This window comes from Mirounga leonina, unplaced genomic scaffold (assembly GCF_011800145.1).
Source record: "Mirounga leonina isolate KUSES-001 unplaced genomic scaffold, KU_Mleo_1.0 Mir_154, whole genome shotgun sequence".
NCBI lineage: Eukaryota > Metazoa > Chordata > Mammalia > Carnivora > Phocidae > Mirounga > Mirounga leonina.
The window spans coordinates 61,734,784-61,759,883 of NW_023270389.1; the positions used below are offsets into that span (position 1 = coordinate 61,734,784).

At 37.3% G+C, this 25,100-nt stretch overlaps 1 protein-coding gene across 1 annotated transcript in view; it reads left to right on the plus strand.

The window, feature by feature from the left end:
• Window positions 1-25,100, plus strand: part of SDCCAG8 (SHH signaling and ciliogenesis regulator SDCCAG8) — a 233,058-nt gene that overhangs the window by 21,866 nt on the left and 186,092 nt on the right. The window contains exons 5-6 of the mRNA XM_035010960.1: window positions 11,531-11,656; window positions 19,619-19,759. Of these exons, the coding sequence (XP_034866851.1) occupies window positions 11,531-11,656; window positions 19,619-19,759 (267 nt within the window). The remainder of the gene's footprint in view (window positions 1-11,530; window positions 11,657-19,618; window positions 19,760-25,100) is intronic.

Below are 25,100 nucleotides of genomic sequence, written 5' to 3' on the forward strand. Positions count from 1 at the left end.
TACTTGATTACTATAGCTGTATAGTACATCTTAAAATCTGGGATTGTGATACCCCTAGCTTTGTTCTTCTTTAATATTACTTTGACTATTTAGGGTCTTTTGTGGTTCCATACAAATACTAGGATTATTTATTCTAGTTCTGTGGAAAATGCTATTAGTATTTTGATAGAGATTGCATTGAATCTGTAGATTGCCTTGGGTAGTATGGACATTTTAACAATATTTATTCTTCCAATCCATAAGCATGGTATATCTTACCATTTGTTTGTATCTTTTCATTTTCTTTCATCAGTGTTCTATAGTTTTCAGACTATAGGTCTTTCACCTCCTTGTTTAGGTTTATTCCTAGGTATTTTATTACTTTTGGTGCATTGTAAATGGGATTGTTTTAATACAAGTTTTATGTGACATGGGAACTCTCATAAGGAAATGATGACTCAGAGAAATGGCAAAACCAAAATGCTTTTATATATACTATGTTGAGCAAAGAGAGGCAATGTGGAAACATAACTAAAATATATGGGGAGGCTAAAGGAAGATGAGTTATTTTAATGAGGTCTGTTTGCACAGAAATCTCTCAGCCTCACTCCCTATCTCTGGTGATAAGAATGTTTTCTTTCGGGCGCCTGGGTGGCTCAGTTGGTTAAGCGACTGCCTTTGGCTCAGGTCATGATCCTGGAGTCCCGGGATTGAGTCCCGCATCGGGCTCCCTGCTTGGCAGGGAGTCTGCTTCTCCCTCTGACCCTCCTCCCTCTCATGCTCTCTGTCTCTCATTCTCTCTCTCTCTCAAATAAATAAATAAAATCTTTAAAAAAAAAAAAAGAATGTTTTCTTTCTTCCTCATATGGGGAGGACATCTTTCACATGGGAATTTTATCTCCTGCTTCCAGGAAGAAAGGGAAGGTCACTCTTTTTGTATCTGCTGTTTTTTAAGTGCTTTTAGCTCAAAATAATTCTTATTCCAAAGTGGCATATTTTGGGGTGGCAGATTCTACCACAATATAAATTGTAATAAACTTAACTATTTAGTTGTGGATGGCTGGGTGGCTCAGTCAGTTAAGTGTCTGCCTCGGCTCAGGTCATGATCCCAGGGTCCTGGGATCAAGTCCCACATCGAGCTCCCTGCTTAGCAGGGAGCCTGCTTCTCCCTCTTCCTGTTGCTCCCCTGCCTGTGCTCTCTCTCTCACTCTGACAAATGAATAAATAAAATCTTTTAAAAAAATAAAATAAACTTACCATCTAGTTGAGAAGAGAGTACTAATGCCTATGAGCACCACAGTAACACTATAGAGAATATGATGTAGTCTGCGTTCTGTAGTATTAACTAAAATTATAATAAGAGTAGAAGGGTACTAAAAGCTGGAGTTTTGGAGGATGTTTTTCTGGGAGAGGAAAATCTTAAAGGAGCAGGATTGTTTAGATCAGCAGAAGGAGGATGAAAGAGTTCCATAGAGAAAACAGCAACACTGAAAGGACATATTCAGGATGAATGTTTTATTTATGGGGGCCACAAGGCATCTATTCTAAATTCCTGCAGTAGAGGATGTCTGTTAGAAATTATTAAGGGCACCTGGGTGGCTCAGCCGGTTAAGTGTCTGCCTTCGGCTCAGGTCATGACCTCAGGGTCCTGGGATCAAGCCCTGCATCGGGCTCCTTGCTCAGCTGGAAGCCTGCTTCTCCCTTTTGCTCTGCCTGCCACTCTGCCTACTTGTGCTCTCTCTCTCTCTGTCAAATAAATAAATAAAATCTTAAAAAAATTATTAAAAGGGATGCTGAACTAGGAAAATGGAAGATTATAAAAGCCTTGAAAGGTAGACATAGTATATATTTTATACATTTTAACAAGGGAATAATAGGGCGCCTGGGTGGCTCAGTCGTTAAGTGTCTGCCTTCAGCTCAGGTCATGATCCCAGGGTCCTGGGATCGAACCCCACATCGGGATCCCTGCTCTGCTGGGAGTCCGCTTCTCCCTCTCTCACTCCCCCTGCTTCTGTTCCCTCTCTCGCTGTGTCTCTCTCTGTCAAATAAATAAATAAAATCTTAAAAAAATAAAAACAAAAAACCCCCCAAAAAACAAGAGAATAATAGAATAAAAGTAACATTTAAGGGCTTAGAAAGAGCTTATTAGTTTTTTTAAAAATTTATTTAATTTTAAAAACTTTTTAATTTTTTATATCCTTTTTACATTTATTTTTTACTTTTAAGAGTTTTTGTTTATTTTCTTATTAAATTTTTATTTATTTATTTATTAAGATTTTATTTATTTGAGAGAGAGAGAGAAAGAGAGCGAGTGAGGGGAGGGGCAGAGGGAAAAGCAGACTCCTCGCTGAGCAGGGAGCCTGATGCGGCGACCCAGGTTCCTGGGATCCCAGGACCCTGAGATTGTGACCTGAGCCAAAGGCAGACACTTAACCTACTGAGCCGCCCAGGCACCCCCAATTTTATTTTATTTTATTTTTTTTATTTTAAGTAAACTTGTCACATGTGGGTTCGAACTCACAACCTGGAGATCAAGAGTCACATGCTCTACCAACTGACCCAGCCAGGTGCCCCTAAGTTTTTATTTAAATTCCAGTTCGTTAACATACAGTGTGTTAGTTTCAGGAATACAATATAGTGATTCAATGCTTCCATACAACACACAGTGCTCATCATAACGGGTGCACTCCTTAATCCCCATTACCTATTTCACCCATCCTTCCACCAACCTCCTGTCTGGTAACCATCAGTTTGTTCTCTATAGTTAAGAGTCTATTTCTTGGTTTGCCTCTCTCTCTCTCTTTTTTTTCCCTTTGCTCATTTGTTTTGTTTCTTAAATTCCACATATGAGTGAACTCATATGGTATTTGTCTTTCTCTGCCTGACTTATTTCCCTTAGCATAATACTGTGTAGTTCTATCCATGTCTTTGCAAATGACAAGATTTCTTTCTCCTTTATGGCTGAGTAATATTCCATTGTATATATATACCACTTCTTCTTTACCCGTTCGTCCTTTGATGGACACTTGGGCTCTTTCCATAATTTGGCTATTGTAGATAATGTTGCTATAAACATTGGAGTACATGTGTCCCTTTGAATTAGTATTTTTGGGGGTGCCTGGTTGGCTGTCATTAAGCATCTGCCTTTGGCTCAGGTCGTGATCCCTGGGTCCTGGGATCGAACCCCGCATCGGGCTCTCTGCTCAGCGGGAAATCTGCTTCTCCCTCTCCCATTCCCCCTGCTTGTGTTCCCTCTCTTGCTGTCTCTCTCTCTGTCAAATAAATAAATAAAATCTTAAAAAAAAAACAAACCACCAGCCACTCTCAGTTCACACACATGGCCCTGCTGCTCCAGGTTTCAGTCCGGAGTGGGGGCTGCCCTAAAGTCCTTTCCCCACCGCTACCAGTCTGCGAGTCCGTGCCCTGTCCCCAGTGCGGGAGGCTTTCACGCTCCGGCATTGCAGGATCCCCATGGCTCCCTCCCCCTTCCGTTTATCTTCCGATATCTGCCCGCAGAATCACTTCATACCTTGAAACCAACTGCCTGCGATATTCTGTTTGTAGAGATCCAGATATATATTCTTACATCTCAAGCTGATTTCGTGGGTGTTCAGAGTGGTCTGGTAGATACCCAGCTCAATTCTGGGACTGGTTGGAAATAGGGTCCCCTACTCCTCCGCCATCTTTTCCTCCCCCTCCAGCTTTGCTTTTCTTTTTCAAGAATGCTTTGGCTATTTGGGGGTCCTCTTTGGTTCCATACAAATTATAGAATTGTTTGTTCTAGCTCTGTGAAAAATGCTGTTGGTATTTTGATAGGGATTGCATTAAATATGTAGATTGCTTTGGATAGTATGGACATTTTGACAATATTCTTCTAATCCATGGGCATGGAATGTCTTTCCATTTCTTTGTGTCATCTTCAATTTCTTTCATCAGTGTTTTATAGTTTTCAGAGTACAGGTCTTTCAGCTCTTTGGTTAGGTTTAGTCCTAGGTATCTTATTGTTTTTGGTGTAATTGTAAATGGGATAGATTCCTTAATTTCTCTTTCTGCTGCTTCATTACTGGAGTATAGAAATGCAACAGATTTCTGTACGTTGATTTTGTATTCTGTGACCTTACTGAATTCATGTGTAAGTTCTAGCAGTTTTTTGGTGGTTTTTCAGGTTTTCCATATAGAGTATCATGTCATCTGCAAATAGTGAAAGTTTTACTTCTTCCTTGCCAATTGGGATGTTCTTTATTTCTTTTTGTTGTCTGATTGTTGTGGCTAGGACTTCCAGTATTATGTTGCATAAAAGTGGCAAAAGTGGACATCCCTGCCTTGTTCTTGACCATAGAGGAAAAGCTCTCAGTTTTTCCCCACTGAGGATATTAGCGTGGGCTTTTGACCTATGGCCTTTATTATGTTGAGTCATGTTCCCTCTAAACCTACTTTGTTGAGGGTTTTTGTCATGAATGGATGTTGTACTTTGTCAAATGCTTTTTCTGCATCTATTGAAATGATCATACAGTTCTTATCCTCTCTTGTATTAATGTGGTGTATCATGTTGACTGATTTGCAAATATTGAACTACCCTTGCAACCCAGGAATAAATCCCACTTAATTGTGGTGAATGATTTTTTTAACGTATTGTTGGATTTAGTTTGCAAGTATGTTATTGAGAATTTTTGCATCTATGTTTATCAAGGATATTGGCCTATAGTTCTCTTTTCTAATGGTGTCATACATTCTACAGCTTTTGAAAAATGTATAATGATGTGTATCCATCATTACAGTAGCAAAGAGAATAGTTCCACTGCAGTAAAGATCATCTGTGCTCCATTTACTCATCTCTCCTTTCTTAGCCTCCAAATCCCGGCAACTGCTGATCTCTTTACTGTCTGCACAGTTTTGCTTTTTCAGAATGTCATGTAGTTGGAATCATATAGTTTGTAGCCTTTTCAGACTGGCTTCACTGACTTAGGAATAGGCATTTAAGTTTCCTCCATGTCTTTTCATGGCTCAGTAGCCTTTTTTTAATCACTGGGTAATATTCTATTGTATGGGTATAACATAGTTTGTTTATCCATTCATCCTTTGAAGGACATCTTGCTTGCTTCCTGCTTCCAAGTTTTGGCAACTATGAACAACACTGCTATAAATATTCATGTGCACGTTTTTGTGGATATAAATTTTTAACTCATTTGAGTAAATACCAAGAAACTCAATTGCTGGATCACTCGATAAAGAGTATTTTTAGTTTTGTAAGAAGCTGTCAAAGTGTCTTCCTAAATGGCTGTACCATTTTGCTTTTTCACCAGCAATGAATGAGAGTTCTTGATGCTCCACATCCTTGCCAGCATTTGGTGTCATTGGTGTTTTGGATTTTAATGTACTTGAGGTGTGTTTTAATTTAAATTCCCTGATGACATATAATATTGGATATGATTTTCCTGTACTTATTTTCCACTTATATACTTTCTTTTTTAAAATTGAATTGTTTGTTTTCTTATTATTGAGTTCTAAGAGTTCCTTATATATTTTGGAAACCAGTCATTTATCAGCTATGTCTTTTGCAATTCTTTTCTCTTAGTCTGTGGCTAGTCTTTGATTCTCTTAACAGTGTCTTTCATAGAGCAGAAGGTTTTAATTTCAGTAAAGTCTAACTTATCAATTTTTTCTTTCATAGATTTTGCTTTTGGTATTCTATCTAAAGATCATTGCCAAACCCAAGGTCATCAGTATTTTCCCCATTCTTCTATAATTTTGTGTTTTACATTTAGATCTATGCTCCATTTTTAGTTCATTTTTATGTAAGGTGTAAGATCTCTGTCTAGATTGTTTTTTCTTTTCTTTTCTTTTCTTTTTTCTGCATGTGGATATCCAGTTGTTTCAGCACCATTTGTTGAAAAGAATGTTTCAATTGAATTGCCTTTGTTTCTTTATAAAGATCAGATGACTATATTTGTTTGAATCTACTTCTGGGATCATTTTTCTGTTCCATTGATCTATTGGTCTATTCTTTTGCAAATACCATACTGTCTTGATTATTGGAACTTTACAGTAAATCTTGAAGTTGGGTAGTGTCAATCTTCTGATATTGTTCTTCTCATTATGATGTTAAGTATTTGGGTCTTTTGCCCCTTTATATGAATTAAAATCAGTTAGTAAATATCCACAAAATAACAAAACCAGATGTCTTTTTAAAAAGTATTTCTTCCTTTCCAGTATATATGGTTTTTATTTCTTTTTCCTATCTTGTTGCATTAGCTAGGATTTTTTGTATGGTGTTGAGTAGGAGTGATGAGAAGGGACATCCTTGCCTTGTTCTTGTTCTTAATGGGAAACTATCTATAGTCTCACCATTGAGTATGACATTAGCTATATGTTATTTATAGAGGCTGTTTATGAATTTGAGGATGTTTTCCTCTATTTCTTGTCTGCTGAGAATTTTTATCTTGAATGGCTACTGGAATTTGTCACTTGCTTTTTCTGTCTATTGGTATGATCATAAATTATTTTTCTAGTTTGTTGATGTGATGGATTACATTAATGCCTTTTCAAATACTGAACCAACCTTGTATACCTAGAATAAATTCCATTTGGTCCTGTTGTATAGTTCTTTTTATACATCATTGCGTTTGATTTGCTGATATTTCGATGGGGATTTTTGTATTTATCTTCATGAGATATATTATAGGTCTCTAGTTTTCCATTTCTGTAGTGTCTTCACCTGGTTTGGGTATTAGGGTGATGCTGGTCTCAAGAATGAGTTAGGAAGTATTCCCTCAGATATTTTATGGAAGACATTGTAAAAAATTGGTATAATTTGTTACTTAAATTTTTGGTGTAATTCACAAGTGGACTAATGGCAGGCCTGGTGCTTTCTGTTTTAAAGGTTATTAATAATTGATTCAATTGCTTTTATAGATGTAGGCCTTGTTCAGACTATTTCTCCTTCTGTGAGTTTTGATAGATTGTGTCTTTCAAGGAATTGGTCCATTTTATCTAAATTACAAAATTTATGGGCATAGAGTTGTTCATGGTATTCCATTGTTATCCTTTTAATGTTCATGGGATCTGTAATGATGACTCCACTTTGATTTCTGATGTTAGTAATTTGTGTCTTCTCCCTTTTTTTCTTAGTTAGCCAGGCTAGAGTCTAGAGTCTTACAGTTTTATTGATCATTTCAAGGACCCAGCTTTTGGTTTTGTTGCTTTTCTCTATTGCTTTTCTATTTTTAATTTCTTTGATCTTTGCTCTAATTTTTATTGTATCTTCTGCTTACTTTGGATTTAACTTACTCCCCATTTTTTTTTTTAAGTTTCCTAAGACAGAAGCTTAGATTATTGATTTGGAATCTTTCTTCTTTTCTGATGTTTTTCACTGATTTTGTTGTATCTCACAAATATTGGTAAGTTGTATTTTCATTTTTATTTAGTTCAAAATATTTTAAAATTTTTCTTGAGACTTTGTCCTTGACCTGTATGTTATTTAGAACTATTTTTTAATCACCAAGTATATTGGGAGTGTTCCAGCCATCTTTCTGTTATTGATCTCTAGTTTAATTCTACTGTGGTCTGAGAACATACTTTTTATGATTTCTATTCTTTTTGATTTGTTAAGGTGTGTTTTTAGGCCCAGGATGTGGTATGTTTTGGTGAATGTTCTGTTTTAGCTTAAGAAGAATGTGTATTCTCTTGTTGGATAAAATATTCTATAAATGCCATTTAGTTCCATTCGATGGCTGATGCTGTTCAGTTCAACTATGTACCTACCAATGTTTTGCCATTCTGCAAGATCTGTTGGATCTGTCAATTACTGACAGAGGGGTTTTGAAATCTCCAGCTGAAATAGTGGATTCATCTGTTTCTTTGTACAGTTCTATCAGTTTTTGTATCATGTATTTTGATCTTCTGTCATTAGGCACATACACATTAAGGATCATTATGTGCCAGGAGAATTGACCCCTTTATCATTATGTAATGCTTCTTTTTATCCCTTATATTTTTGTTTGGTATGAAGTCTGCTTTGTCTGAAATTAATATAGCTACACCAGCTTTCTTTTTATTTATGTTAGCATGGTATGTCTCTCTATCCATTTACCTTTCATTTATCTGTGTCTTTATATTTAAAGTGGGCTTCTTATAGACAACATATACTTGTGTCATGTTTGTCATTCATTTTTATAGTCTCTTTCTTTTTATTGGGGTATTCAGACCATGGACACTTAAAGTTATTATTGATATGCTTGGATATCAATATAGTTGGATAATACCTACCATGTTTGTTACTGTTTTCTATTCATTGCCCTCATTCGTTCGTTCTCTTTCTTTCTTTCTTTCTTTCTTTCTTTCTTTCTTTCTTTCTTTCTTTCTTTCTTTCTCCCCCCTCTCTCTCTCTCTTCAGTCTTCTACTCTTTTTCTGGCTTTAAGTGATCCTGTTATTTGATTGCAGTTTTTCTCCTCTCTTAGCATAGCAGTTGAACTTTTTTTTTTTTACTTTTGTAAGTGATTGTCCTTGAGTTTGCAATTACACTGATCAGTAATCTAAGTCTGCATTCAAATAGCTCTATACCACCACATGGGTAGGGCAAGTCCCTTATGAGAGAGTGTTTCCAATCCCTCCCTCCTGTCCTCTATAACATTGCTGTCATTCATTTCAATTATTCATAAGCTATACTCACTATATATAGCGCTGCTACCGTGATGTTGAACAAACTGTTATATGTTAGATCAGTTAAGATTAAAAAAAAAAAGTATTTTGTTTTATCACCATATATTCCTTTTCTAATGCTCTTTCTTTTTTGTGTACTTCTGAGCTTATAACCTGTATCATTTTCCTCCTTTCTGAAGAACATTTAACATTTCTTGCAAGGCAGGTCTACTGGAGACAAACTTGCTCAATTTTTTTTTTTTTATCTGAGAAAGTCTTTATTTTCCCCTTACCTTTGAAAGTTAATTTGCCTGAATACAGAATTCTAGGTTGGTGAGTTTTTTTCTTTTGAATACTTTAAATATTTCATTCCATTGTCTTCTTGCTTGCAGGGTTTCTGAAGAAAACCCTGATTTCTGACTTTCTTAAAGATTTTCTGTTTGTCTTTGATTTTCTGCAGTTTGAATATGATATGCCTAGGTATAGATTTTTTTTTTAAACATTTATTTGACAGAGAGAGACACAGCGAGAGAGGGAACACAAGCAGGGGGGGTGGGAGAGGGAGAAGCAGGCTTCCTGTGGAGCAGGGAGCCTGATGTAGGGCTAGATTTTTTTGTTTATTTTATACTGCTTGGTGTTCTCTGAGCTTCCTGGATCTGTGGTTTGGTGGTTATCATTTTGGAAAATTCTTGGTCATTATTGTTTCAAATATTTCTTCTTGTCACCTTAGAAATCATAAAACGTATGTTCTCAGACCACAGTAGAATTAAACTAGAGATCACTTTCTCTTTGTCACCTTTTATAATTGTCCCACATTTCTTGGATATTCTGTTCTTTTTCATTCTTTTTTCTCCTTGCATTTTAGTTTGGGAAATTTCTATTGGCAGTTCTTCAAGTTCCCCGATTCTTTTCTTGGTTGTGTCCAATCTATTAATGAGCCCATCAAAGTCATTCATCATTTCTATTATGGTGTTTTTGATTTCCAGCACTTTGAATCTTTCTTAGAGTTTCCATCTCTGCTTATATTTCCTGTCTGTCCTTTCATGTGGTCCACTTTTTCCATTAGATGCTTTAACATATTAATCATAATTATTTTAAACTCCCAATCTGATAATTCCAACATTGCTGCCATATTAAAGTCTGGTTCTGTGCTTTCTTCATCTCTTTAAACTGTGCTTTAAGTCTTTTAGTGTGCTTTCTAATTTTTTGTTGAGTGCTGGCCACAAGGTAGTGGGTAAAAGGAACTGTTTAGAGTGAGACATTATGTTTATTGTGGTAGGAGTTAGGCTATGTTTACTGTTTGGTGTTACTACAGTTGTCAGAGGCTAAAATTTCCACTAGTGTCCTGCTTTATGTTTCCCCTGTTGTCTTTGGGCTTCCCTTGAAAATTCTTCTTAACTATAGTCTGAGATATGCAGTTATTTTAGTGTATTCCCTTGTTATTTTATAGGCGCCCTTTTGATGTGGTGGTGGGTGTGAGAGCAGGGGAAGCATTTTATAGTCCTATGATTAGGTCTCAGTCTTTTAGGGAGTCTATGCCCATTAGCTTTTACCTTCACAAGCGCTTCTCAGTCACCCTGTCGCCGTAAGTGAGGTGGGAAGCCTAGAGGGAGCTGGGGTTGGATATTTCCCTTTTTGAGGGCAGGGCAGTTAGGTTGTGAAAAACCCCAGCTATTTAGGCTCTGGTAAAATACTTTGTCTTGAGGCAGGCCTTTTTAAGAACAGAAATGCTTTGGGCATATTTCAAAGTGGCTACTTTTCCTCTTGTACTAGAGGAAGCTGGAAGGGATTTTTCTCTAGTCTTTGCTCTAAGAACCTGGTAGTGTCCTAGAGATAAAACTCACAAAATATAGGAATCCCTTTAAGATGGTTCTTCTGGAGTTTTTAACCCTCAAACTTATCTGCCATGAACTGCCAATTACACTTTACCTTTTCCTTCCCAGGACTGGTTCCCCTGGAAGTTTCTGCTCAGGTAGGTTGTGATTCTTAGGAACACCTGTCTGTCCAATTTAAGGGATGACAGTTTTCCCTGTGACCTCAATTCTCTTTTGGATTTAAGAAGAGTGGTTGATTTTTTGGTGTGTCCAGCTTTTGTCTTGTTGTGAATGTTGTCTTCCAAGCTCATTATATTCCAGACCAAAAATTGGAAGCCTGCAACATTTTTTTTAGTTAAAGCTTTCAATTATAGACTTGGGTTTTGGCTTTTTTCTGAATGAAATAATTGAAATGGAACTTGCATATATTGCTTAATAGTTTTTTATTACACTGGTAATGAAGTATTGTGCCATCAATGTATTGATATTTTTTACCTTTTTTCAGAGAGTGAGACACCACCCAATAGCTATTCTAATTGTTACTTATTGTATTCCCTTATCTTATGCCTGCAAGAACAGACAAGCACTCTTTGAGAACTCTCCACCAAACTATCTCACTCATAATTTCCCTCCATCTGGCTACCAGTCAGTGGATAACTATTCTAACTTTCCATGCCTATCTCAGAGTCCTCTGTTATCCCTTTAATCCTCTGTTAGGTTCAACAGGTTGTCGGCATTTGAGTAGGAGTAATAATATATCTCACCCTATTGTTTAAAAGTCTACCTTATTCTTAAAAATTTTTTAGATAACCCCTTAAATTAAAGTCTTTCTGGAAGCCTACAAAAAAACTGTCAGAAACCACACATTTCTGTGATATGGCCATTAGCAGGCTCTTTACTATATCCCCCATGCTTCTTTTTGTTTGTTAGCTAATGTTTGAGTTGCTTCATTTGTCTAAGTAAAATTACAATATTTCAGAAAATGAATAGAGAGCATGTTTTCCATGCTTTGTATCATGTTGGGTCATCTAGTAATCAGTGATTAACACTGCTTAAAAATGCTTAATATAGTTGGTATTTTTGTTTCTGCTTTTTACAGGAGGAACTCTCTGGAATGAAAAATAGGGTACAAGTAGTTGTGCTTGAAAATGAAAGGCTCCAGCAAGAGCTGAAATCTCAGAGACAGGAGGAAGCAATGAGGGAACAAACACTTCTGGATGCATCTGTGAGCATTTTTCAAACCATAAATTATATTTTAGTTTGAATGTTCCTTCCTACCCTCTCCCCCAGCCTTCTGAACTGCTGAAATTCTTGACTTGAAGTTTGGCAAATGTACTGTGCTATTACTCACTTGGGGCCTCAAAAATTAAGATTCACCATGGTGGAATGAATCCTCAAATGCAATGATGTAGCGATGCCAAATATCTGTGCTGATTTCCTCTCTGAGCATACATACCATTTATGTTTTTTCCATATGGAAAGAGCAGGTCCGAAGCAGGAAGCAGATCAAATAGGAAACACTTGGTAAATCCAGAAACTTTCTAACCATAGCTTAGATTTCTGTTGTCTTCCTCTAAATTGTCCTTGCACTCTGAATCCTAATAAGTCTAATCGGCAGCATGGGGAAGCATAGAGAGCACTGGCCTGAGGGTACCAGGATCAGCATGTTAGTTTCCCGTCGTCCCTAACAAGTGGGGTGTTTCACGAGTAATGTTAACAATAGTAACAATAGTAATGTTGCAAACGTGGCTTAACCTCACATGTCCTCTGCTTATTGGCAATTTGAGAAGATTCACCCATATTAGCTGTTCTTACTCTTTAATGTAACAGTCACTTGGGATACTTGTTGATAGTGCAGATTCCTGAGCTCCCTTCCCTGAGAGTCTGATGCAGTGGGTTTGGGTTAAGTCCTTGCGTTAAAAATATGAATTTTTAACAAGTTGCCTAAGTGCTTCTAGTATCAATGCACCACATTTTGAAGAACAGTGGATTCGATGATGTCTTTAATTGTACAACACAAAATTCTTGTGATGATATTTAAGTAGTGTTTAAACTTAATGTCTCCTTATGACTTGTCAGAGATACTGTTGCCTTAAAAATGTTATTTACTCTTTTGCTATAGGACACAGTTAATCACAGCTTGTCCTGCTTTTTGAAACAAATTCAGATTTCCATGGGGAAGTGTTAATATTTGCCTGTTGCAGCTTTACTTTACAATGGATTTTGGTGATTTTGACTTAGTTGTCATTGGTAAATCCATTCTGTTAAGAAAAAATATGAGTGCCTTAATGTTTTACCTAGGTGTCCTCTAATTTTTTATTTTGAAGTGTTTTTTTTGTTGACCTGACCTGATATCTCATTTGTAATCCTTGAGTTCTATGTTAGAATTTCCTACTTAGAAGTAGCTGATTGTGTTAAATCTGAATGGCAAAGTGGGCTGATCAGTATTTCTGTTTATTTTTCTGAAGTATGTTTCAGTTTGTGTCCAGCTGTTTTCCCTTCACCAGAAGAGTTTTTTGAATATTTATATTATATTATTTATTATCAATGTTAGTACAAGTTAAAAATCCCATCTTAGTTGCTTATTATTTTAATGTCAATTTGAAGATGATAGAGCCATATAAAAAGTACTTCGAAGTAGCTCGTTTTAAAAATATATTCTTTTGCTTTTCTTCCAAATATGTAGTCACTTAGCAAACAGTGACTCAATTATTCATAGACTTCGGTATTTGTACAATGACAAAGAAGTGGAAGAAGGGGAAGTGAAGTGAGGAAATTAGGCAGACAAGTGAACCAGAGGGCAAGAGAAGTGAGTAATACCGAAGGGGAAGGAAACAATGTACCAACACACATGCTTTGCTATAGGAACAAAGGAAACTTGCTGAAGAAAATTACAGCCATAGTTATGGAAAAAACAAGTTGTAGAGTGTTTCTTTTTAAAAAAAACACATGAACTAAAATATAATGCAAACAACAAAATGATTGTTGCACATGTCAGGAGACCTTGATATCTATTTTAATGTCAGTCTTCTGTGTTATTTTGTTTAGAATTGCTAACCCTGCCACATTACTGAATTGCTGTATGAGATCTAGTAATTTGGGGGTGGAGTCTTTTGGGTTTTCCACATAAAGTATCATGTCGTCTGCGAAAAGAGAGAGTTTGACTTCTTCTTTGCCAATTTGAATACCTTTTATTTCTTTTTGTTGTCTGATTGCTGTTGCTAGGACTTCTAGTACTATGTTGAACAATAGTGGTGAGAGTGGGCATCCTTGACGTGTTCCTGATCTTAAGGGAAAGGCTCTCAGCTTTTCCCCATTGAGGATGATATTCGCTGTGGGTTTTTCATAGATGGATTTTATGAACTTGAGGAATGTTCCCTCTATCCCTATACTCTGAAGAGTTTTATTCAGGAAAGGATGCTGTATTTTGTCAAATGCTTTTTCTGCATCCATTGAGAGGACCATATGGTTCTTCTCTCTCCTCTTATTAATGTGTTCTATCACATTGATTGATTTGCAAATGTTGAACCACCCTTGCATCCCAGGGATAAATCCCACTTGGTCATGGTAGATGATCCTTTTAATGTATTGTTGGATCCTATTAGCTAGGATTTTGTTGAGGATTTTGGAATCCATATTCATCAGGGATATCGGTCTGAAATTCTCCTTTTTGATGGGGTCTTTGCCTGGTTTGGGGATTAAGGTAATGCTGGCCTCATAGAATGAGTCTGGAAGCTTTCCTTCTGTTTCTATTTTTTGAAACAGCTTCAGGATACAAAATCAATGCACAGAAATCAGTTGCTTTCTTATACACTAACAATGCAATTGTAGAAAGAGAAATTAGAGAAATTATTCCATTTAAAATAGCACCAAAAACCATAAAATACCTAGGAATAAACCTAACCAAAGGGGTAAAGGATCTATACTCTAGGAACTATAGAACACTCATGAAAGAAATTGAAGAAGACACAAAAAGATGGAAAAACATTCCATGCTCATGGATCGGAAGAATAAACATTGTTAAAATGTCTATGCTACCCAGAACAATCTATACCTTCAATGCCATCCTGATGAAAATTCCAATGACATTTTTCAAAGTGCTGGAACAAGCAATCCTAAAATTTGTATGAAATCAGAAAAGACCCCGAATCACCAAGGAAATGTTGAAAAAGAAAAACAAAGCTGGGGGCATCACGTTGCCCGATTTCAAGCTATATTACAAAGCAGTAATCACCAATACAGCATGGTACTGGCACAAAAACAGACATATAGACCAATGGAACAGAATAGAGAGCCTAGATATGGACCCTCAACTCTATGGTCAAATAATCTTCGACAAAGCAGGAAAAAATATGCAATGGAAAAAAGTCTCTTCAATAAATGGTGCTGGGAAAATTGGACAGCCACATGCAGAAGAATGAAACTTGACCATTCTCTAACATCACACACAAAGATAAACTCAAAATGGATGAAAGACCTCAATGTGAGACAGGAATCCATCAAAATCCTAGAGGAGAACATAGGCAATAACCTCTTTGACATTGGCCACAGCAACTTCTTTCAAGATACATCTCTTTGGAGATAGCTAGTGAAACAAAAGCAAAAATGAACTTTTGGGACTTCATCAAGATAAAAAGCTTCTGCACAGCAAAGGAAATAGCCAACAAAACAAGGAGGCAACCCACAGAATGGGAGAAGATATTTGCAAATGACAGTACAGATAAAGGGCTGGTATCCAAGATCTAAAAAGAACTTCTCAAACTCAACACCCAAAAAACAAATAATCAAGTCAAAAAATGGGCAGAAGACATGAACAGACACTTCTCTGAAGAAGACATACAAATGGCTAACAGACACATGAAAATATGTTCTTCATCATTAGCCATCAGGGAAATTCAAATCAAAACCACACTGAGATACCACCTTACACCAGTTAGAATGGCAAAAATTGACAGGGCAAGAAACAACAAATGTTGGAGAGGTTGTGGAGAAAGGGGAACCCTCTTACACTGTTGGTGGGAATGCAAGTTGGTATAGTCACTTTGGAAAACAGTGTGGCGGTGCCTTGAAAAATTAAAAATAGAGCTACCCTATGACCCAGCAATTGCACTACTGGGTATTTACCCCAAAGACACAGATGTAGTGAAAAGAAGGGCCATATGCACCCCAATGTTCATAGCAGCAATGTCTGCAATAGCCAAACTGTGGAAAGAGCCGAGATGCCCTTCAACAGATGAATGGATAAAGAAGATGTGGTCCATATATACAATGGAATATTACTCAGCCATCAGGAAGAATGAATACCCAACTTTTACATCAACATGGATGGGACTAGAGGAGATTATGCTAAGTGAAACAAGTCAAGCAGAGGAAGTCAATTATCATATGGTTTCACTTATCTGTGGAACATAAGGAAGAGCATGGAGGACATTAGGAGAAGGAAGGGAAAAATGAAGGGGGGGGAGGAAATCGGAGGGAGAAATGAACCATGAGAGACTATGGACTCTGAGAAACAAACAGGGTTTTAGAGGGGAGGGGGGCAAGGGGGATTGGTTAGCCCAGTGATGGATATCAAGGAGGGCACGTACTGCATGGAGCACTGGATGTTATACGAAAACAGTGAATCATGGAACACTACATTAAAAACTAATGATGTATTGTATGGTGACTAACATAACATAATAAAATAAAATTAAAAAAGAATTACTAACCCTACTGCTTTCTGCTTGTGTAGGTGAATTGAGGCATTTCAGCAATGTATGCTCAGTGCTGTGTTCAGTTTTAATGTAAATGAAACTTTTTAGAATATCTTAAATATAAACACATCAAGAGACATTATCTTTCTTTTTTTTTCTGAACTCTTTTTACTGAGTCTGTTACCATGCTGATGGTAGATCTTGCCAAAGCTATTGGCGGATTTGAGTATAGATTTTCAGTATTTCTTAATGCCTTCTTTTGAAAAATAATTAAAATAATTATACAGCAATGACTAATACTTACTGATGACTACATGTTACGATGTGGCAGGCAGTATATCAAGCACTTTATTTACATTCAATTATTTTAGGTTTATAGTAGCAAAGGAAGGCGAGTGTTATGCCTGTTTTCAGATGAGTAAATTAAGGTACAGGGCAGTTAAGTAAACAAAGCAACACTACTACTGTCACAAAGCTAGAAAATGGCAAAGCTAGGACTCAAACATGGGACTGTCTGACTCCCCAGATCCATCTGCCTAGCCTTGAGTTAGACTTTCTGCATAAGTTAGGAATAGCTTGTCAGTATTTAACCAAACTACCTTTGTTTGCCATGGGGTAGACGATTCTCCCCACAAGAGAGGAACATCCTCTTTATTGTTCTTGAGTTTTAGCCTTGGACTTGGATGGTAGCCTACATGATGTTTAGTGCTTTAACTACTTTATGACCCAGTGGTTGAAGAAACAAGCAGGTTATTTTTTAAAAATTACAACCATTTCCATCTTCATTTTTCATCATTTTTTAAGTGAAATTTCTCTTCATGGAGAGCTTCTCTCCAGAGTTCAAAAAATTATAATAATATCAAAATATATGCTATTTATTAGAAATTTTGGGGGCAACTGGGTGGCGCAGTCAGCTGAGCGAAACTCTTGGTTTCGACTCAGGTCATAATCTCAGGGTTGTGAGATCCAGCTCTGAGTAGGGCTCTGTGTTCTGCATGGAGTCTGCATGGGACTCACTCTGCCCCTCCCTGCCCTCAGATAAATAAATACATCTTAAAAAAAAAAAGAAAAAAGAAATTTTGGCATGTGTTCTCATTCAAAGATCTCAGAGATTTTTTTAAAAGCAGAACATTTCTGAGTCATATCTTTCATGTCTACTTTCATCCCCTCACTACTACCCCTCCCCTCAATTAAGTAATCAAAGGTTTTCGGTGATCTCCAGGGATGTAAATGTAATTATATTTTTTAAATTTTGGTCAAATACCATTCAAATTCTTAAATGTTATCTGTGAAACACAAAGTGTCAATTAGACTAGCACTTCTTTCCAAAGAATGACAATATTTTATTTCATAAATCAGCAATGTATAGTGTATGTACTTTTTCCAATTTCTCTGTAGGAAGTTAGTGCTGCCGTTCTTCACAATTCTCTAAGGCAACTTTGAATGCACTAAGATCTTGATTTGTCCTTACTAGAAAATCAAGTCCAAGCTTGTTATACCATATTTTTCAGATCCTTATTTGACTCTCTAGCTTGACATTTTGATATCTGTTGTTTTGTGCCTCAATCTCTAGTAATTCTGAATTGCATGAGTCCCCTGTAGGCACCAGACTTTTTCACACATCTGTGACTTTCCCCATAATGTTTTCTTCTTGGCATGCTCTTCTCATCTAGCTTGCTCTTTCTCATCCAAGATATAACACCAATGTCAACACTTCCCCAAAAAACCTTCCTTGAATCTCTTGTTCTCAGTGCCCCTCCTTTGTTTTCCCATAGCTCCCCATGCACACCTCTGGCCTAGCACTTACCTTATTAAATTGAAATTATCTGCTTAGGGGTTTGTCTTGAGGATGGGATTGGTCTTGTTCATTTTTATCCCCCAAGCTCTTAGCACAGTGCCTGAACATAGGAGCTAACATACACAAATGTTTGCATTAAACTGAACTTCCAGAAGAATATGGAATAGGCCCTCAGAATACTACTTGGGGTGAATGAGCAGTTTAGTTCATTCTAGCATGATATGGCACTGCAGTGTAGTTCTGTGTTTGGGACATGTCCTCTCCTGTGAGTACTACCATATCCTTTGGCCCTTAGCAAGAGTTCAGTAATTATTTGTTGAATTAAATTAATATTTCAGTCCTTGTACACACAAATTACCCAGATCTTTGGGCTGCATATTTCACTGAATGTTGAGAGGGTATCAGAGGTGCAAACACAATGGGTATACACCAGATGTGGTCTATAGGCATGTTTTGTTTGTTTGATGAACAATAAACCAGTATTTAACAGTGTTTCAGATGAAAAGCCAGATATCTGGCTTATCTTTTAAAAAAATCAGAAGATTTTTTTTTGTAATATGAGTTTGCATTCACACATGGCAGCAATTGCCTGGAACTGAGTAATGGCTGCAACTTTCAGACCGTTTGTCATGGTCCCTACCACTCCTTTCTGAGTCCCTGACGTGCAGGCTATATGTCAGTTCTGTTTATCTCCATGCACTGTTTTTCTTTCTTTTTTTTTTTTTTTTCTTGCTTAGAAATTTTATTGGTCCTGGGGAAAGGAAGGAAGACAGCCCCCGCTTCCCACGGGGGGACCATGCACTGTTTTTCTTATTGAAGATAAATATTTTTCTGGAAAGACAGGAGAGCATAATGGTTTGGGGCATGGCCTGGGGAACTAGATTGCCAGGGTTCAGATCCTAGCTCTGCTGCTTATTAGCTACTTCCTACCTCTGTGACTCTTACAAGTTACTCAGGTAGTCACTCAGTGTGACTCAGTTTCCTCTTCTTTTTTTAAGATTTATTTATTTATTTTAGAGAGAGAGAGAGAGAGAGAGAGAGTGAGCAAACACGGTGTGGTGGGGCAGAGGGAGAGGGAGAGAGAATCTCAAACAGACTCCCCGCTGAATGCAGAGCCCAGGGGCTTGATCTCGTGACCCTGAGATCATAACCTGAATCAAAATCAAGAGTCAGACACTTAACTGACTGAGCCACGCAGGCACCCCAATTTCCTCTTCTATGAAATGGAGATAACAATGAAACTTATCTCATAGGGTTGTTATAGTGATTAAATGAGTTAATATATGTGAAGCACATAAACAGTGTCTGGCACATAGTAAATACCATCTGTATTAACATTATTATTAGTCATGCCTTTATGAAAGGTAGAAAATGAAACCAAGAGAGGGCTGTGTGTTTTAAGAATATATGTCTCCAGAGAAGTAAGAGAGAAGTTCATTTGTTGAAACACTGGCAGCCAGCCCTCTTTGCTCATTTACATTATTACCTGTGCCTGTAGGACTCTGACTTTGTAACACTTGTGGAATATGACCCTAATAGCATGAAAGTGTAAAATCATTCTTGATGTGTAGTTTAGAAGCATCTGCTCTCGTCTTCCTTTCATCACAGATGAGAATCAGTGTTCCATTTGTAAAGCATGTATGTTGATTTAAAGTTAGATGCCAGTTATAATTACTCGTACGTTTTATTTTAGGGAAACCTGCAGAATTCTTGGATTACAACAGGTGAAGACTCTGGGGTGGATGAAGCTGCCAAGTGGCGATTCTCCCAGGACAATGCAGATACTGTCAAAGGTCCATCGGCTGGTGAGGCTGAGAAATGGAAGCTAGAACTGGTGAGAATTTGGCTGCTTTTCTCTTATGCATCTACTTTTTTTGTACTTTTTTTATTGTGATAGATATACGTACTATTAAATTTAGTGTTTTTGCCATTTTAAAATTTACATTTAACCATCGTTAAGTGTACAACTCATTTGCATTAAATACAATCACAGTGCACAACACTATCCATTTCCAGAATTTTTATCATCCATAGCCATGAAATAATAACTTCCATTCCCCTCTCTCCCAACCCCTGACAACCTCTTCTACTTTCCGTCTCTATAAATTTGCCTAGTCTAGGTACCTGACACACATGGAAACAAACAATATTTGTCCTTTTGTGTCTGGCATGTTTCATCTAGCATAATGTTTTCAAGGTACATCTGTGGTGTAGTACATATCAAAATATCATGCCTTTTTAAGGGTGAGTAATATTCCATTTACATATATACGACAGTCTGTTTATCCATTCATTTGCTCATGAACTTTTAGTTTGTTACCACCCTTTGGCTCTTGTGAATAAAGCTACCATGAACATCAATGCACAAGTATCTGTTTTCATCCCTACTTTCACTTCCCTTGGGCATATAACCAGAAAGAGAATGGTTGGATCATATGGTAATTCATTCTTTTCTTTTTCTGCTCCTCAGACTCAGTTATTTTAACTATCCTATCTTCAAGCTTGCTGATCCTTTGTTCTGCTGCTCACATCTGCTCTTCTATGCCTTTAGGAATTTTTCATTTCAGTTGTTGTACTTTTCAGCTCCAGATTTGTGTTTAGTTCCTTTTATAATTTATTTTCTTTATTTAAGTTTTTATTTTAATTCCAGTTAACATAGAGTTATATTAGTTTCATGTGTACAGTTATTTTCCTTATTTCTTTTAGTTCTTTGGCCATGTTTTCTCTTAGCTCTTTGAGCATATTTAAGACCATTGTTTTAAACTGTTTGTCTAGTAGGCCTGGTGTCTATAGATTTTTTAAAAAGATTTTTACTTATTTATTTGACAGAGACACAGCGAGAGAGGGAACACAAACAGGGGAAGTGGGAGAGGGAGAAGCAGGCTTCCCACTAAGCAGGGAGCCCAACATGGGGCTCGATCCCAGGTCCCTGGGACCATGACCTGAGCTGAAGGCAGACGCTGAACAGTTGAGCCACCCAGGCACCCCATGTGTCTATAGATTTTTTAAGGGTGGTTTCTGTATTTATTCTGTACCTCTAAGTGGGCCATATTTTTCTGGTTCTTTGTAGGTTTTGTGATTTATTTTTTTTTTTTTTGGTTGAAAAGTAGACATTGAAATGAACTATTATACTGTGGTAACTCTGGAAATCCAATAGCCCAGTTCCCCATGGGTTTTCTCTCTTTTATTGTTGAAGGCTATATTGTCCTTTCGTTTTGAGACTTTTCCAAATTATTTTTGTAGATTATTCCTTATTGTGTGTGATTACTGAAGTCTCTGTTTCATTAGCTCATGTTCAGCTAATTTTGACAGAATTTCCTTGAATGCCAGGAGCTAAAATAAGTAAACAAACAACCACCAAAAAAACACCTGCACAAAAAACCAAAAAAGAATAGCCATGTCTGCCAGTTTTTGCTGATTGGCTCTGTGCTGGGGCATTCCTTCACCCTGTAGCTGGGCTTGCTCTGAGCCTAGAGATCAGCTTAAGGTCCTCTCAGGACTGAGTATGTGTCTTCCCTGGGCATGCTTGTGGCTTTCTGAATTCCCTTATATACACAGCTGGTCTTGAATGTCCTCACTTCCTAGAGTTGAAAATCAATTTATTTTCCGCTCAAATGATACTTTCCAATCTTTTGATCTCTGTAACAGGCCTTTCTTCTTCCTCTAGTCTGAAGTTTTCTTTGCAATAAATTTGACATGGCAGAATTGATCAACATTGATGGAAATGTAAAAATGACACTGTAGATGGAGCTTGCCATGGGAAAATAGGATGCATTATAATTCAGTCTCATTATCATCTCTAGGTGTTATAGTTTTTTTCTGTTTTCTGTCAGTCTTTCAAGTATTACTGCAGACACACAGACCACTCACTCCTTAGTTACTTCATAAACTTATTACCCACCTCCGTTTCTTTTTGCATTCCTAGCTGTGGTTTATGCAGACCTCCTGACCTAAAATATTTCCTTATCTTCTACCTACCAAAATGTTTCCAGCCTGCAAGGCTTCATTCAGACGCCCCCTCCCATTCCACCTTCCTGGATTACATGTTTCCACTTTTCCTTTACCCACATTAGAATTAATTTCTCTCTTGTGTCTCCTCTCAGTGTTGTGTTTATAACTGTTAGAGATTCGTTTGTATCCAGTTTGTGTCAAAGGTCAGTCCCTGCATCTGTGTGCCCTGTGTCCCAAATCTTTCTTTGTTTCCAAGGGTTTCACTCTTGGACTTACCTCCTCTTGCTCTTACGTCTTTCCTCCCTCTTGACTGGGTTATTCTCACCAGAATATGAGCTTTACTATCTCCCTTTTTTTTTTTTTTTTAAGAGAGAGAAAAAGAGAGTGCTCGAGTGGGGAATGGGGAGGGGCAGAGAAAGAGGGAGAGAGAATCTTAAGCAGGCTCCATGCTCAGCATGGAGCCCAACATGGGGTTCAATCTCACAATCCTGAGATTATGACCTATAGTTCCCATCTTAAAGCAAACAAGTACAAAATATATTCTTTTAACCATACATTCCCTTTAAACTATCACCCAACTGTATTGCTCCCCTTTATACCAAAACCTTCCCAAACAGTTGTCCACATTCACGATTGCATTTCTCACCTCCCCTTGTCTCTTATACTTAAGTTGAGCTTAGACCTTATATTGACCTAAACTTGTTCTTTTCAGGGTCATTAATGACCTCCACATATCAGTCCTCATCCTCCTGAACCTTGTGGCAGCATTCTATAATATGTTGGTTAGTTGCTCATGCTATCCTCCTTTACTTGTCTAATGACCCAATTTAACATAAATTCAGAAGAGTATGCAAAACAAAAATGTGCAGCTTAATGATTTATCTTCAAATGATTTATCTTCAAATGTGATTGTCACCTGTAAGATGTGTAGCACTGCCCTGTCCCAGAAGCCCTCTTTGTGCCCCCTCCCAATCCCTGCCTCTCATTCCCTTAGAGCTAATCACTTAACTTTCATGAAAATTGCCTAAGCAGGATCTCTAGCCTCTAGTTGATACATGCCTATTTTTTTAAACATTGTATAAATGGGGCCACACAGTATGTATTTTTTTTGTGTGTCTGGCTTATTTCATTCAACCTTACATTTGTTAGATTCATACACATTGTTGCATGTGGCAGAAGTTTTTCATTTTCACTGGTGGGTCTACTGTATAAATATACTACAATTCACTTATCTATTCTACTATTGATGGATTTTTGTATTGTTTCCTGTTTGGGGCTATTGTGAATATTGCTGCTATGGACATTCTTTAATATCTCTTTGGTGTGCATGACACACATTTATGTTGGGTGTGTACCTTGGAGTGGAATTGTTGATCTTGAGGTATGTGTATGTTCACATTGAATGGTTAAGGAGAGCATTTTGGGTGGATTTTATCAGTTTACACTCCTACAGCACCATAGGAGTGATACTATTGCTCCATATTCCTGCCAACACATTATATTGTCAGTTTTTCTGGTGGGCTTGTAGTGCTATCTCATTGTGATTTTCATTTGCATTTCTCTGATGATTCAGTTGTGAGATTGAATATCTTTTCATGTATTTATCGGTGTCCTCCTTTGTGAGGTACATGTTCAAACATCCTACTCATTATTTTGAGTTATTTGACATGTTTTTTTTTTTTAAATTCTTTATGTATTCTGGGTATAAACCCTTACAATATGTCTATTGTAAATATATTTTCCCATTCTGGAGCTTGCCTTATAATTATCCTGATAGTTTTCATTCTCTCTCTTTCTTCTTTCTTCATGACTAAAATTTCTTAATTTTAATGTAATCTCAGTTTTCCCCCTTTATTGTTTAGTGCTTTCTGTATCCTTTATCAAAAATGTTTCCCTGCCCCGGGTCATGAAAATATTCTCTTACATTATCTTCCAGAAACTTCATAGTCTTGCTTTCAACATTTAAATCTACAATCTACCAGTCTTTATTTTGTGTATGATGTGTTGTGTAGGGGGTCATAATTTGTTCTTTTCCCGTATGGTTATTTATCTATATCCCAGTACCATTTGTCAAAAAGACAGTCCTTTGTCTGGTATCTTTGTTATAAATCAACATATATATATGTCTGGGCTCTGTGTTTTATTTCTTTGGTCTTTGTGCTACTATCATCCTCTCTTGATTGTTACAGCTCTATACCTGGTAGACTACATACCACATCTTCCAACATTGTATTTTATCTTCAAGAGTGTCTTATTTCTGGAGGCACCTGGGTGGTGCAGTTGGTTGAACATCTGACTCTTGGTTTCAGCTCAGGTTGTGATCTCAGGGTTGTGAGATTGAGCCCCATGTTGGGCTCTGCACTCAGCCTAGAGTCTGCTTGAGATTTTCTCTCGCTCTCCTTCTGCCTCTCCCACTCATGCTCTCTCTCTCTCTAAAATAAATAAATAAATCTTAAAAAAAAAAAGTGTCTTATGTCTGGCCTTTTGTATTTCCAAATACGTTTTAGAATAAATTGTTGGGCACCTGGGTGGCTCAGTGGTTAAGTGACTGCCTTCAGCTCAGGTCATGATCCTGGAGTCCTGGGATTGAGTCCCACATCGGACTCCCTGCTTGGCAGAGAGTCTGCTTCTCCCTCTGACCCTCTTCACTCTCTCTCTCTCAAATAAGTAAATAAAATCTTTTTTTTTTTTAAAGAATTAATTTGTCAAGTTCCAGAAAGCCATTATGAGGCTTTGATTGAGATTGTCTTTTGATGGAGATTGATTGCTAGAAGTCACTTGGGGGAGAAGATATCGTTATTTATTTATTTTTAAAGATATTTATTTATTTATTTATTTATTTATTTATTTATTTATTTATTTATTTATCAGAGACAGAGAGAGAGAGAGCACAAGCAGGGGGAGCGGCAGGCAGAGGGAGAAACAGGCTCCCCGCTGAGCAAGGAGCCCGATGTGGGACTTGATCCCAGGACCCTGGGATCATGACCTGAGCCAAAGGCAGGCAGACACTTAACCGATGAGCCACCCAGGCATCCTGAAGATAGCTTTATGATATTATATCATCTAATCCTTTATGTTTTAAAGATTTTATTTGTTTATTTGAGAGAGAGAGAGAGCACAAGCAGGGGTGGGTAGGGGCATATCTCTTTCCTATGTAGATGCAATGCACTTCATTGGTCTTCTCTTTTCCACACTTCAGAGTGACTTAAGATTCAAATCTGATC